The sequence below is a fragment of the Pseudopipra pipra genome, chromosome 6 (genome assembly GCF_036250125.1).
Source record: "Pseudopipra pipra isolate bDixPip1 chromosome 6, bDixPip1.hap1, whole genome shotgun sequence".
NCBI lineage: Eukaryota > Metazoa > Chordata > Aves > Passeriformes > Pipridae > Pseudopipra > Pseudopipra pipra.
This window is the reverse complement of record NC_087554.1, coordinates 26,803,183-26,818,726: the sequence shown is the minus strand read 5'-3', so window position 1 is coordinate 26,818,726 and position 15,544 is coordinate 26,803,183. Positions and strand designations below refer to the sequence as shown.

General features: G+C 39.8%; 1 protein-coding gene across 1 annotated transcript in view; it reads left to right on the top strand.

The window, feature by feature from the left end:
* Positions 1-4,877: 4,877 nt before the first annotated feature.
* Positions 4,878-15,544, top strand: part of LTK (leukocyte receptor tyrosine kinase) — a 96,699-nt gene continuing 86,032 nt past the window's right edge. Inside the window, exon 1 of the mRNA XM_064658075.1 lies at positions 4,878-5,137. Within this exon, the coding sequence (XP_064514145.1) occupies positions 4,897-5,137 (241 nt within the window). The 5' untranslated portion in view covers positions 4,878-4,896. The remainder of the gene's footprint in view (positions 5,138-15,544) is intronic.

The window sequence follows — 15,544 nt, the reverse complement described above, 5'->3', positions numbered from 1 at the left end:
AGTTGTTCTGTGGCTAGACTGTGATACTTCACTGAACTCCAGATATCCCTCGTACCTGGTTTCTGTACTAGATGACATCAGGCGCTTATAGGAAACATCAAGTACCTTCTTATGATGTTGCTGCAAGAGCAGATGTCCAGTCACTGCTGTGGGAAATGATTTGTGATTTAAACCCAAGATTTCAGTAAGAAATTGTGAGTCATTCAGGTGTCTGCGAGCTTAGGGTGCTATTGAAAGAAAAATGCTTTTGCATCTGTAGGCTCTTAGTAAGTTGTGGTCATATATGTTGTCAGATGAGGTCACTAATTCTAATTGTACACAGCAGACAGTTCAGAAAGTGCAATTTCCTGGGAATGTTACACAGCAACTGACTCACAGGGTGCCTTTTCTTGTGTGACACACTCCTGTGACTTTCAAACTGTCTTGCCTTCCATTCTGTTGTTTTGTTTTCACAGTTATGAGTTTTCTGTTTTGGGCAAATGGCAGGAGCTCCAGGTACTCCAAGTCATTTTTGGATTACTGCTTTTCCTCAGCTGTTTCCTCAGATAGCTACAAGTCCCCAAGGGTTCTTGAAATCCGTTTCTAGTAGCACAGGCACTCTCGTATTCCATTTTCCATTGAATGAAATATCAGCAAATGACAAGCCATGGTTTGCTGGTGCCATGCTCTGATTTAACAGGGCTGAGTATGGCCTCTATCATTTTTCATTAGTAGGTGCTTTATTATTTTGACACTGCTTTCTACTGACCTGTTGTACTGGAAATAATGGGGACTTGTAGTGACATGCCTCGTACGTACTTCGCTGCAAACTGCTAAATCTCGTGTTCATTAAAGTTGTCCTGTTGTCAGACATTACTAATGCAGGTACTCTAAAATGCAGCAAGGGTAGTGGTGACACACACAAATAACTTCTTAGATATATTTTCTTCTACATAGGTATGAATTTGATAGTCTGGGACACAAATAAGTTTGTTTGCTTCCAGCAGCAGTGGCAAATACCTACTTTGCTCTAGGGCATTATATTTTTTTCCCTCCTTACACACCTACATCTTTGCCTCTCTTTCTGCCCTATGCCACAAGCATGACAACAATGTCCTCAAACTTGCTGCTTATGTGATGCTGGTGTAAAATATCATTGGTGCTACCTTTAGATTTTAATCCTGTAAATGAATCTGTGCATGTCTTTTTTAACACTTTTTTCCTCTGATGTCTGAGGATTTAATTTGCATTGAAACCAAGTCACACTTAGCAATTAAATTTAACCCTTTTTTACCTATTATAATTTTAAGGGGTGAAGCTTGTCTATTAGCTATTATGCTCCGTTTGGTGTAACTAGTCTTATCTGTGGCACTGGCCCCACTTTTTGTAGGGGCTTGCCCTCAGCAATATCTGCAGCAATGAAAGTCCACATTTTGTCTGATACCAGATAGATACTTTTTCTTAAATAGCTTATGTGTGCAACAGATATAAAATCTAGTTCTGGATATTTTTTCTTCATAGTTCCTTTGTAAAGTACTCCAGAGACCATGTGTCTAACCATCATGAGATCTTGCTTAGTTTTTATGGAACATTGAAATAATATATTTGAAACCAAAACACTTTTGTAGCCATTTTCCTTGTGGGAAAGGTTAGACTGAGAATTTCCAGGTCCCTTAGGCTCTAAAGAGTTTTATGATTAGTTGTAGCTCACATAGCTCTTCCATGCATGAAGACATGAAGCTTTAATGGCTATGGAGTAAAGCCAAAACTTCTTTCTTTATTTATGTATACTAATTTGTTCTATGGATAAGTGACTGTTCTCAAAGTTTGTCTATAGAACTTTTAAAAATTATCAATATTCTCAGTAGAAGAATCCAATGACAACCTAGTTTTGTGCTTAGATACCATCTTGGTGACTGAGACATCTTTGGTTAATGTCTTCAAATTTCCAGATGTTTTTGTAACAGTCAAATGCTATGTCTGTTAAACAGTTTTGTAGAGCAGCATTCAGGATGCTGAGGTGGGTTGACTGAGCACAAATTTCTTTATATACCTTATATTTCAAACAAGTCTGTACTCCTTCATCTTAGTATGCCCAGACTGTATCATCTCACTACATTCACCTTGCTCTGCTGGATATTATTTCCATTATAAGGAATTTTTGTTTATCTTTTGCCCTATATCTTGTTTTTCATGCAAGGTTTATGAGATCTCTGGCTGCATTTTTCTCATATTTTTCTTAGATCAAAATGTCATTATACAGACTTTCGTACTGGATAGTCTATCAAAAATGTGCTTTATCTTTCTGTGCAGTGTGCAGTCCAAAAGAGAACAGTATCTCCCAAAGAAGTCATTGGAGCTAGGTGAACATTTGCCTTGCCTTGTGTCCCATGTAGAAATGCATTTGCAATCAATCACCACAACAATGCTTTCTTGTTGTGCGTGAGAAATATTTCTCACTGTTTATAATTATTGTCCCCTGAGTGTACATGTAAGTGAAAACTCCAGCTTTTTTGCTGGCAGTGACTAGACCCTCACTGCTGGAGCTCTGCTTCCTTTGTGGCTAAGTGCCTCATCTCCCTTCAGTTCTGAGGTATTTTCTTGGTAGCATGGTAGGAGCTTGTCTTGCAACCCCATTCCAAATGTTTTTGAGATGTTACAGGTTTAGATCAAAGTTCTGTGCAGCCCTCTGTGTTGTTGTGTTTGCAACAATGGATGCCCTCAGAAGAATATAAGAATAGGATAAGCAAATCTGCTTCCCTCTACTGGACTCCAATATGTTGTTCCTGTGTTCCTCAGCCAAAAATGGTATCATTATTTAAGATCATTTATTTTCAATTGCTAGTATCCAGATTCTGGCAGTGCTCTAGCTTGTACATAAGTACAGAGTTTAAAAGCTTGTAATTGTCACAGTTGCTTCTGGACTAGCAGTTCATTTCTCTGATGATGCAGCATTGTCCATTGCTCCTAATCACCTCTACAGAGATTTCCTCTGCATTAGTGGTGTTCCTGCCATTCTCTTGTTATTGTTGAACATGCTCCTGCATCACTTGCAAACTGTTGGTGCGTGGCACTTGCTTGTAGTACCTGCCCCTATTTTCAAATGATGGGCATTGTTCTGTCTTCTGTTGTTTTCATACTCTGTATATCTTCTTATGTTTTTCATTGTGAAACACTTTAAAAGCTTTGAGTCCCTAAAAAAGTTTTTGTTTGGACTGGGTGACATCCTTTGCTTGACAGATGTGGATTATCTTGCCAAGGATTAATTATGGACCTTCCAGTAGACCAAGGTCTACTTTCCTGAACCAGGACTCAATCTTTTGAAACTGTCCAATGAGACAGTTGGTCAGAGATTAGTCACCTTCTCCTCTGCTTTTACTCTCTGCTTAAAAGCATCACATGCGTCTGTCTCTTTCTTATGGAATGTCTCACATTTCTGTAATGAGCCTCAGAATTCATCTGTCTTTGTGGCACTAACTGAAAACCATGGAAAATCTGAATATCTTTAAAACTGAGTATTATCAGAAACAGTGTTATTTTGTCTGTTCTGCTGCTGCTACCAGTTCCTTGCACATACAGATTATTTACATTTCTGTTCATGGGAGGGTTTAGATAGGCACAGAAATTCCTGACATGCCCCTACTTTTTACCAATTCGAGTAAAAAAAATTACCTGCTTTGCAATCCCAGAGCCTCAGCCAAGAAAGTTATTTATGAAGTGATGGAAAGCTGGCAACATTTTTTTCTTTTTCTTTTTTCCTGGTCTTAGTCTATTACTTTGTTTGGGGGACAGTTTATATAAATTTAGTAAGAAGCCAATACTGTCTGTCTTCCTTACTACCACATTTTTGTAATTGATGTGGCCATAGAGGAAAACTTCAGAATGGTGTTTATTTCCAAATCATCCAGGTTGTGTTCAAAAATAAACCCCTGTAAATCTTTTAAAAATAGTAATGTATTACTGAACAAAGAGCAAATTTGTAGTACCAAACATATGGTTATGGTGCAGAAGCAAATTCTACCCTTGAGCAGTGCATACTTCTCATAGATATCAGTGAAAGATTCACAGAAGGTTAAATAAATTAATTAAATTTTTAGTCTAATCTATGAACCACAATTAAAAATAAAATGCAGGCTTTTGCCTTAAAAGTGCCAGACACACTGGACCTATCAGGGTTCTAATTTATGTCAGCTCCAAATCTCTCCAGTGCCTGCATCATGAATGGTACTGTACTCAAGACTCAGGTACTACCTGTTAAATTCACAACAGCCAGAATAAATTATGCTAATTTGTACCAAAGCACTCCTTATTTAGAGTAAGGGTATCCACGTGAAGAATCAATCAGAAAGAGAGTATTCTGATTATTAAAAAGAATAGCAATTTTAGAATAAACTCTCCATCAAGGAAAAACCCACATGCAAACAAATTGAAGGCAGAGTGAAATACTGTAATTGAAGGGCTGATGGACCAGAAGAAAAAGGAGTTTAATGAGGAAAGTGATTGAAGAGTGAATGCACAAGCTTGCAGGTGGAGTACCTATGCTTTCCTGTGCTCCAGGTCCTCACTGCGTGTCTCTCCAGCTGAGGCTGTCTTGTGCAGGAGTTAAGTGGTTATAAGTGAAGTTAAGAGAAGAAAGGTGGGTATCTAGGCTGTGTAAATTTTCTCTTTCAGAGCAGTTAGTGAATGGACTTTCAGGCCAAGAGGATCATCTCTGTCATCTTAAACACGAGCTGAGTTTGGTCCAAGCAGTGTGTGTCATTGAGCCAGCTGCAAGGGAATACTGAGAACGAGGAACAACCCAGTAAGATGCTGAATTCAGCTTTTTCTAGTGAATACTAATGCCTAAAAAATTTATAGATTGATATGTTCATGTCTGAAGCAACTGCCTTGTGGATTTGCTGATCGTGCAGGAGCGGTATGCAAAACGGGAGGAGGAGGAGGGAAGGAAGGGAGGGTGGCTCTAGGACCCATACGAGCAGGAGGTGGGAATTCTCCTCCAAGGCAGCAGGAGCCCGAGCCCGGTCTCAGAGCTCCAGCGGAGCCCACAGGAAGAGCCTGGCACGTCCCCTTCGGAGCCCCGCACCCGGCTGCGACCAGCCCACACCCCGCAGAGCCATGGAGCGGCTCCCACAGCTGGTTCTGTGTGTTACCATAGTGGGTAAGTAACTTATTTTTCTTCCCATCATCTCCTTATGATGCAAAGTCCCTCTTATACCCAGAGACTCAGACTTATTTCATTGCCCCTTCCCTTTTGCCTTTAAACCCGAAAAGCGTTATTTTCAGAACAGTGGGGGAGAAAGGGGGATGGGGAGAGAAAGTACCGGCATGAAACACACATAAAGTGGGAAGAAAAATCTTGATGGTTGTTGATTCTAGGTAAATTTTGTTCAATGAAATGAATAGGTTATCTGTAGTTTTAGAAAGGCAGATGCTGTTGAGGCTCCGAGGCTGGAAGCAGACAATGTCATTGTACAAGAGTTCAGCATGAAACTAACAGCTACAACCCAGGACTATTTTGCTTCTCCGGTTACTGGATGGTTTTCTTTGGGACTATTTTAGAAAGGTGGGTGAAAGTAAAGCTGCAGAGTAGTGAAGGTCGCTTACAGGAAAAGGCGTAGTTTGGAGAGGATGCTTTGTCTAAGGAGAGAGATGAGGGACACAGATGAAGGGGGAAGAGATTGGGAGTATGAAAGATGGAGTTATGAGCTCCCACCTAGAAAGTGGTGCTCAGGCTGAGTTTTGAAAGAATCTTTGTGCTGCTCTGTTTGTCACTGTCAGCTTTGGTTCTAAAACACAACAAGAGAAATGAAAGAACAGCAAGAGAGGAGGGAGATAATAGGAGGGAAGCTGCAGTAAAAGGAGAGAAGTTGTGAAGTGGCAGCATGCACACAAGCAATGATGGGAGAAGAAGGTAGGAGTGGGACACATTTACTATATGTGCACAGTGGCAAGAAAACTCATTATGAAAATCAGGAGAGAAAACCTGTATCAAAACATGCTGAACTTTTCAGAGAGCTGCAGTTATGGTAGTATGCCCAGTGCAGAGACAGGGACTACAACTTGACCCTTAGGCAAGGATCAGGAGACACTTCTGTATTTCTCAGTGTAACAAATAGTATAACTTTCAGGCAGGAAAGGAGGAAAAGCAAACGGGTTGTTGGGCTCTGCAGCTAGCTCTTTCTAGTGAAATTCTCTCTCTGGCTAAATGATGCACTTGTATATATTTACTTTTATATGAAGACACATTGAGACATCAGTTTTTAATCAGATTTCATAATTTATTTCTATTGACAATTGTATGCCAAGGCATAGCACAGAGTTTTTAATTGCAGCCTTCTTCTGGCCTGTTATTCCTATTGGGATGATGGAAGTTGCTTTACTCTCAAAGGGTCCCAGGACAAGTGTACCTCATGCAAGCAGAGCTGTATGTCCCCATAGCCTCAGCTTTCATGGCATGTGATCTCATCAGGAACTAAAAAATTTCATCCCAATGTTTTTGGTGGAATGACTTTCAACATGCAAGTAAGGTTAACGTAAGGAATATATATATTTATATTTGCTGCGTATCCAAGTCTGTGATATGAAGCATGACTGTATTAGAAAAGAGGTAAAAAAAGGGTGTGTTTCAGAGAGAGCAAGTAAAGAGCTAAATGAAAATAAACGTACATTTTACAATCTCTGTCCAATCTTCTGCCAAAAATAATCTCAATCACCCAGGGAGAGACTTGGATGCATGAGCATTTAACTGTGTAGCTGCTGTCACAAACTTCACATGAGGTTTGCTTATCTCACGGAGCTATTATGGTCAGCCTTCAGATTCTACAGAAATTATTTTGAAAACCACTAGTGTGGTTTTCAATGAGGAATTTTTCCTGGAGCATATTCTTGGGGTGGCTTTACATTTTCTTCTTTATTTGGAAAGACCAAGGTCTTAGTGATGATGGAATTTGCAGGTCCTCTTTTCTCTCTTTTGTTTTACTGGCTGGCATATTCCTTTCTAGTGAGCACTGTCATAAAAGGATGATTTCATAGTTCCCATCCATTGAAAATTTTTGGCACACCAAAACACTGGAGGATATTGGAACTCCTCTTGGTGCGAAAATTAAGACTCTAAGAGAAAATTAAGAAAGTTGTAGAGAGCAGCAGCAGAAAAAAACCCTCAGAAAGAAAACCCCCAAACCAATAGTAACAAAACCAGGAAAGGACTCAGTGCATCGATGTGCGTTGTTCAGTGTCAAAGGAATTTCACAGTCATTCGGAGGCTGAGGTTGCACTCTAGCCCCAGGTCTCAGGAGATGGCTAGAAAGAAAGTGAAAGAGGACACCGGTTGAATATCTGGGGGAGTTTTCTTTTTATTTTAAGCCCTGGTACTACTTTGAGCCTTCATATTGGATGATTTTCTTACTATTACTTGAGCCTGATGCAGAGGGTAGGTCAGTCCTTTTCTCTTCTATGAGAAAGTGGATTGTGCTTGGCCAGGTGTAATACTCTTGCTTTTGAATGTGGAAAGCAAACTATTTGCAAAATTACAGTACAACATACATCCTGAGCAAAGCTCAAACACCTTTCCAAAAATATGGTCACGCTTATGTCATTCCTGGATGCTTGCATCTGTCTAACAAACAGTTTTCAGAAGACTCAGACATTTTGTTTCTCTCCCTGGTTTTGTCTGCCTCTCAGAACTGAGCTGGCTTGTTTTGTAGAGGGAGTATAAACTGGTTCAAGTTCAATCAGTCCACATGTACATGAAGATATAGGAGTACCTCATTCTGTCATAATCCAACTTAAAACAAACCTGTGCATCTATCTCACTTAGACAAACCTTTAGTGCTTTGTGTATCCCTTTGTCTGGAGAAGAGCATGCCAAGAGTGGAAGGGATGGTACCCTGTGTTCTCTTTTGCCTTTTCATTGAAGAACTTTTCTCTTATTTTCTTCTTCTTGTGCCTGTTTCAGTTAAAGTAGCACACAGGTATAGTAGTGGTTTCACTTAAATGGTTCCAAGAAGGACAGCACCCAATGATCCTTGAAATTTGTCTTAGGAGTTAGATCCACAGTCCTTTACTGTGCAAATGACAGCGTATTTCCATATACTGTGCCCAGTCCAGATATGCAATTTAAGGCACTATGACTGCCACTGAAAGTCAAAGATTGGGTGGATGCCTTGAAATAAGAACATGACAGTTCTTTTTAAGTCATAAACATTACAAAGTTGAGGACCCTTTGAAATACGGAGGAGAAGGATATGATAGATATATGGGAATACCACAGCAAGGGATCACATGCAGACAAACACTGGGGATTTGTAAACTACATCAGGACGGAGGACTAAGTTGGAGAAGGAAGCAATCAGGTAGTGAGCCATGTGTGCTGTTTCTTTAGAGCTGAAGACAATGTCTTGTGATCAACCATAGCAGAAATCCATCTTCCTGTCTGTGTTACATAGCTGCACAGTTTCTAATTAATCCATAAGATCAAAGTTGGAGAAAAGGATGCCCCACTCCAGCGAAGTTTCAAAAGCATTCCTCTCCCACCCCCTGGAGACCTAAACAGATAAACAGTAAGGTCCCTCTCTTCAGCCTGCTTGTATGAGTGAGAGGGTGCACACTGGCTGTGCTGGAGTGTAGAAGCGCATCTGTGATGTCTCTGACAAGACTGGAGAGAAATTTTCATCTCGAATTAATTTTACTGAAAAATGTTGATGTGGTGACACTAAAATGCTTTATAAAGTGGTCTAAGTTTGAGCTGTTATGTTTGGTCATTTTGTTTTTTGTGTGCACCAGTTAGTTCATATTGAGACATTCAAATGAGTCTAATTCCCTTTTTTTTTTAATCCAAACTTTTGCTTAGAAAAGTCTTTCATTCAGAAATCTGAAATCTTTATTTAAAAAGCGTAAAACATGACTTAATATCAAATGTTTTGTTTTGATATGAACTGTTCTACTCCAGCACTCCCTGAAATGTATTGGTCTTTGCAATTTTACAAAGCTTCTGAAAGATTTTTATGTTGACTTGTGAGAGGGTTTGTTTGTTTGTTTGTTTTGTATTAAAGCTGCTCAGTTATTTTGTAGTACCACATACCGATTTGTACTTAGATTTGTGCATGGAGGTGGTTGTCCTTAGGCTGATGTTCATTACTGTACATACAGACAGTGGCCGGTACTGTTTGTAGTTTGATATTGGATCAAGATCCTCAGAAATAAAGGAAAAAAGGTAACTTTTTGCAAAATTTTAGTAAAAGAAGCAGCACAAAGCAGCTGCTGAGAGGAGAGGCAGGTGAGCTCTTTCCAGGAATAAATGGAGAGGAAAGAATCCACAGGGTTCATAGTTAACTCAAATTGATGGACCTCTATGGGAATACAGTTACAGCAGTGTAACATCTTGCCTTCTGTATCCGGAGGCTTTTATCTGAGACTCTTACGGATAAGCATGATTCCTGTATTGAATCCTTAAATCAGAGGAGGAAAATAATGACATTAATTATGTTAATTAATTGGATCAGGCGTATAGTCTTTTCCTGTCTCTCAGCATCAGTCCTTCCTCTTACAATTCCTCTTCCTCCCATTCCATGATAATTGCTTCCCTGCTTTTCTCCTCCTCTGACATGTAACAAACCCAGTGTTTTGATGTGGCCTGCTATCAGCAGGACATGGTGTGCATAAAGATGAAACCTGTGGCAGGTAGGAGAGCAGGTCAGCTTGGAAAAACAGTGAGCTGTAATGTTTGATAAGAGGTGACTTGCAGCTGGTCTGACAGATGTGCTCTGAGTGCATAGGGAGAACTGAGCTCTCTTATGAGAGTGGTGACAGATCACACCAATGTGTTATGTGTTGCAGGAGGAGCACGTAGAACCTTTGTTTCAGATTGTGACTGGTTCAGCATCATTAGTGGCTGGAGGGTCTGTGCGTGGGGAATGTCAGGTTCCTGCCATTTTATGCTGGATATGCAAGAGGGAAGCTCGAGGGGTAGTTGAGTAAATGTGGCATCAAGACCTCCCCAGGTCTCTGCAAAGTCTAAAGGACTACAGCTCTCAGGCACTTGACAGGATGTCACTGAAGCATTTTGCCTCCCTGTTAGAAATATGTGCTGTTTCTAAGAGCTTTTCTCAAGGTGGTGTACCTCCACACTGTAGCTTCTCCCAATGTGTATCATACCAGCACAACTGGAACCCCAAGCAGTAATGAAACCAGACGGAAATTACAATAAAAGGTAACAGAGGTGACATTCTAGTCTTCCTCACCTAGAAAAAGCAACTCTGTCATATGTACTGAGTAAATAAAGACCTCAGAATTTCAGGGAGATGCTAACCCACAGGCCAAGTTTTGTCTTTCTAGGAGAATTTCAGGTTGGTTTTCTATATGTGCTCTTTAACATAAGGCTGGCTGGAAAAACATGAAATTTTACACAATTCTCCACTTGTCAGTTAAAAACTTGTTAAGAGTTCCAGCTCACTTTATTTTAGGCAGTTGGACTACCTGATTGTTGTAGGTCCCTTCCAGCTGAGCTATTCTATTCTATACAAAGGTAAAAACCTCCCTGACAATGGCACTGATTTGAGTTTAAAAAGCTACTGTACAGCAGTCCAGTAGAGTTAGGGGTAGTCAAGAATGAGACCAAAGTAGAGAATTATAGAATTAAAAGTGAAGTCTTTTCAAAAGCACAGATTTATCCTTGCAACTCAGCTTAACTTTTGCCCTGTCTGATGGGAGAGCTGTGTCTTTTAATAAGACGTCACAGATTTTCAGCTAATTGGTGTCTGAAATCCCATAAGCTTTGGTTTATCAGCCAAGAATGATGCATTTATTCATGCATTTCAGTTGCTCAGTTAGGTCTTTGGTTTGTTTGGTTTTTTTTTCCCCAGTTTGTAGCACAGCATGTGTTTGAAGGCATAAACAGCGAAACTTTCTGGGATTAGAGCATCCACACCTCTGTGTCTATGTTTATGGTGATACATATTTATATACTAAAAATATAGGAGTGATAAAGTAACTGAGTGAGAGTGACACTAGGAAGTGACCTGAAGGGATGTGATGGTGTTTTGTTGCGGAGAATCAAGTGCAGGAGATGAGAAATGACTGTTCCTACGTTGTCTTGATGAGTTTTTATGCTATCCAGGAGCCAAAAGAAACCCAGACTGGAACTTTTTTCTTGCCTTGAATCAGAACTGACTGAATAATAGCAGTCGTATTGGAACTTCAATGAGAACTGAACTGGATAGCTTAGTGGTTAAGAGTCAGAATTCACTGAAATCACACTTCCCACAGCAGAGATGATGTTGGAATGACCTGCTTCCCTGCAGTAATGCAGAACTCATTTGGGTGACTCTGCAGCTGTGACCAAGACCTTTTTCTGTGTGTTGAGGGTGAACTCTCGAGCGCTTGGGCTCTTCCCTTTGTAGCTCTGCCTCACAATACCTGCTCTGCTTTCCTGGCCTTAGGGAGCAGGACGAAACTGTGGGGATGTACAGAGAGGATAGGAGGTGGCCAGATCTGGCCAGAGGAGCAGGATGGAAGAACTCTTTTCCAATGGAGACCAGGAACCCAGCCAATGTGGTTTTGGATTACCAAAAAAAGGGTTAGCAGCTGTCAGCCTGAACTTGAGCAACCTCAGGCAAAACTGAATTAAAACTGGAATTGAACTGAACAACTGCTTTGCTTTACTGTATAATTCATTTGGCAGTTTTGCAGACCCTGATGCCTTGACTCATATTTTAGACAACGTAAGGAGCAGGGATGATTATGCTTACACACTTCTAATACCTTAGCTTTATTTTTTTTTCATTTTCTGTTTCTGTTGTTTGATTGCACTGCAGTTTTAATTTTCCAAGTATCTGCTATCTATAGTTTTTTTCCCTACTGAGCTCTGGGTGATTAAAACCTATTTATTACTTTGACTTTGGCAAATAGAATCGTAGAAAAGCATGACTGCTTGACATTTTCATGGTCTTTAACATGTTTTTAGAGTTTTCTGTGTGGCATTCTGATGTGTATTGTGCTGGAGTTCAGATTTCTTCACCTGAGTAACACTTTTAAAGTATGTAATTCACAACAGGAACATTTTCTGTGTTTATAGTCACTGCAGGAGCCCAAATAGTATTTAAAATCTCCAAAAGAAACTTTCTTTAACCCCATGCAGGCTAACAGTTTAATGCCTAGAGTTTAATGAGACACTGTACTTCATTAATTTTATAAGCCCTGATAGCATAGTCATCACTATCACTATTTTTTCCAACTTTCCTCAAGTCCCACATACCTCCTGAACCTTCAAGATCTATCAGACTCTTAACAGAGTTTAAACTGTCCCAGAGTTTGACAGTTTATGTTTGTCAGTCTGTTGCAGTCCTAGAGAAGAAAGTCAGTAGAAATTGCAAAAAATAACCTTGCAAATTAGTTATAAGCGTTGACTCCAGACACAAACATTTTGCTTCCCCTCTATAAGCTATTTTCATTTTTTATTTGCGAATAGATTTTGGACAGGGCATAGCTTTTTTTATTTCTTACCTTTCTATTTTGATCTCACACGTTTTTTCTCCTCTCTTGTGTGCCTTCCCATGCATATATGTATGTTTGAAAATTAATTAAAGAAAAAATCTGGTGGGGTTTTTGGTTTGGGGTTTTTGATTCTTTTTTTCTTGAGAGAGAATGATTTTTTTTACTTTTTTTAGAATTTGAAAGGATGTGGAAAACCCCTTTGCTTTAAACAAGTTGTCTTTCCCACTTTCCTCATTAGGTGCAGTTATCCAAAGCTCCTCAGTTCTCAGGGGTTGCTTGTGATTGTTTGTGATAATATTTTAATTACATATTTTATATATAGATCACAATTTTGCAGGGGTTTGTGTGTCATGTGACTCTATAGGCTATCACCTATTTTAATCCAGCCAAGAGTTATTTTTCAATTAAGCTTCATCAGAAATTACAATCACTTCTGTACTAAGGTACTTGCTTAGTAAGCTAGAGAAGTTGTTTTATTACTGATAGAAACTGCTTTGTGGCTGCAAGAAGGAAGATTGGCCAGAAGCAACAGCCCAATTAATAGTGTTACTGACATTCCTCTGCCGAGAATGGTGGGGGGTAATTTATGTCAAGTAATCATGATTTAACCCCAGGCAGCAGCCAAGCTCCACACAGTTGCTTGCTTGCTCCCCCACTAGTGGGATGGGGGAGAGATTTGGAAGGGTAAAAACTAGAAAACTCATGGGTTAAAATAAAGACAGTTTAATAGGGAAAGCAAATGCCACACATGCAAAAAAAGCAAAACAAGGAATTAATCCATTGCTTCCCATGGGCAGGCAGGTGTTCAGCCATCTCCAGGAGAACAGAGCCCCATCATAACTAAGAGCTACTTGGGAAGAAAAATGCCACCACTCCAAACATCCTCCCTGCTCCCTTCTCCTTCCTTTTTACTCCTCCTTATACTTTACATACTGACCATGATGTCATATGGTATGGAATATCCCTTCGGTCAGTTTGGGTCAGTTATCCCAGCTTTGTTTCCTCCCAGTTTCCCATGCACCCACAGCTTCCTTGCCAGTGTGACAGTACAAAAAGCAGAAAAAGCCTTAGTCCTGTGTGAGCAGTGCTCAGCAATATCAAAAACATCACTATACTATCAACCCTGTGTTCAGCACAAATCCAAAACACAGCTCCATACCAGCCACCGTGAAAGAAATTAACTCTGCTCCAGCCAAAACCAGCACACAAGTAAATGTAGGATTTCAGAGATAGAAGTGGTGATTCTTCTGCTGGTTTCTTAGGGCTCTTGAGACTGAGTGAACATGAAGGAGGTCAACATTTGGTCAATGTTTAGCTTATCTCTCCAGCATGCATGTCCATCTTGACCTCTTTGGCCAGCTCCCAAGTGACAGCATGGTCTAATCTCTGCTGTGTCAGTCAGACTGTGGGGATGCTTTGAAATTTCTTTTTTTGTACACCATTTTAATGTTCCAGTTACGATGTGACCCTACACAGCTTGTGTTAGGTATAGCTGAGGAGATGGTGATTGCTGAGCAAGGGCAAGAAAGGGAGCCAGTCTCCCAGCAGAGCCAAAAGGAAGGTGGGCTAGGGAGGAAGGAATTGTTCTAGAAAACCCTTAATCTGTTGGTTTTTTATTGAATCTCTCCCCACAGTCATTGAAATAAGTGTCTTGTGAACTAACCTGTAAGATTAGATGCCTGAATTTAGACTATGTCTAAATACACCCTGATATAGCTGTCTATATACCCTGTCTATATACTTTGGTACAGGGGTGTCTGCTTTTCATTCTCTGCAAAGGAACAAGTGCTTGATGCCAGTGCTTGATGCTCAATGTCAGTGAGCTGACAACAGCCTTATGAATTGGTACAACTGTGAAAATACCTACAATCCTATTTTACTAAGTAGAAAAATATTGTTCTTAGCTATAGTTGTGGTTTGACACCACCATCTAGTTCTGGTTTTGACAGTTCCTTCTTTTTGGATCATGTTAGTTTTTTACATCCATCTAACAAAACTTTTAACAGTTTTAGAGGAAAAAATTCAGTCTAATAGTCTGAATCCTATCACTGATGCTACATTACTGAGGAATAAGATATACATCATGGTGTTGTGTGGCCTTCAAGTCTCCCCATTAGCCCATAAGACAGAATAGTCTGTTTTCAACTTTGACCCATACCATGTAGAGTGTTGTTAAGAGAAGGTGCTCTTACAGGTTTAAGGATAGGACTGAACCTGCTCAGAAGGTGTAGACCTGGGGTTTACATTATCATCTTAAAGGATGACGCTGAAAAAATTTGAACCCAGGCTTTAATTTTATACACAAAATATTTTATTAGTTCTGGCATGCACAGAAGTGCTCCTATGAGGTTTTTTAAAAAAGTCAGCCACATTTAAGAATACTCTTAAGCATGTCCTTTCATTCTTGGTGACCCAAATACAAAAAGGAGCAAAAAGTAAAGCTAGTGAATGTACCTTTGCTTAGTCTTTCTGAACTTAGCAAAGGGTAAAAGTATAGCAAGCACTGTTTTTCTGCTACCTAAACTATCCAACCTCAGGTTTTACATCACAAGATAGGGTTAAAAATCATCAAATTAAACCAAACATATTTATGAGCCATCTGGTTTCTGAGTCTTTCCAGTTTGTGTTTGCTATCCTGGGTAACTATTAAGTCATTTTTGTTGCTGTAATTTTCATGTCATTACATGGCTCAGAAACTGCATGTTTAAGAAAAACACTGTAGAGAACTGAATTCAGCGTAGAATTATAAGCACTGGCAGCACTGGAGACATTTGTCATTCTTTCAATCGTTCTAACGTACTACTAAAAGTAAATGTACAAAATAAATCTATTTTTTCTTTTAATATATTCTTAAATTTAAGTTGGACAACGAGAGCTGGAAGGTTGTATTACCTATCTCTTTTACAATATGGTAAGGGGAGTCAGGTTTCCAGGGTCTGGTTTCCAATTCTGCCACAAGCTTTCCATATGATTTGAGGAAGACTACTTAGTCCTGGTGCCTTAATGCTTGTCCTATTTTGCCTATTTTATCTCCCTTCTTCAGATATGGTGAGACATAATATATTCTAGTTCCTTG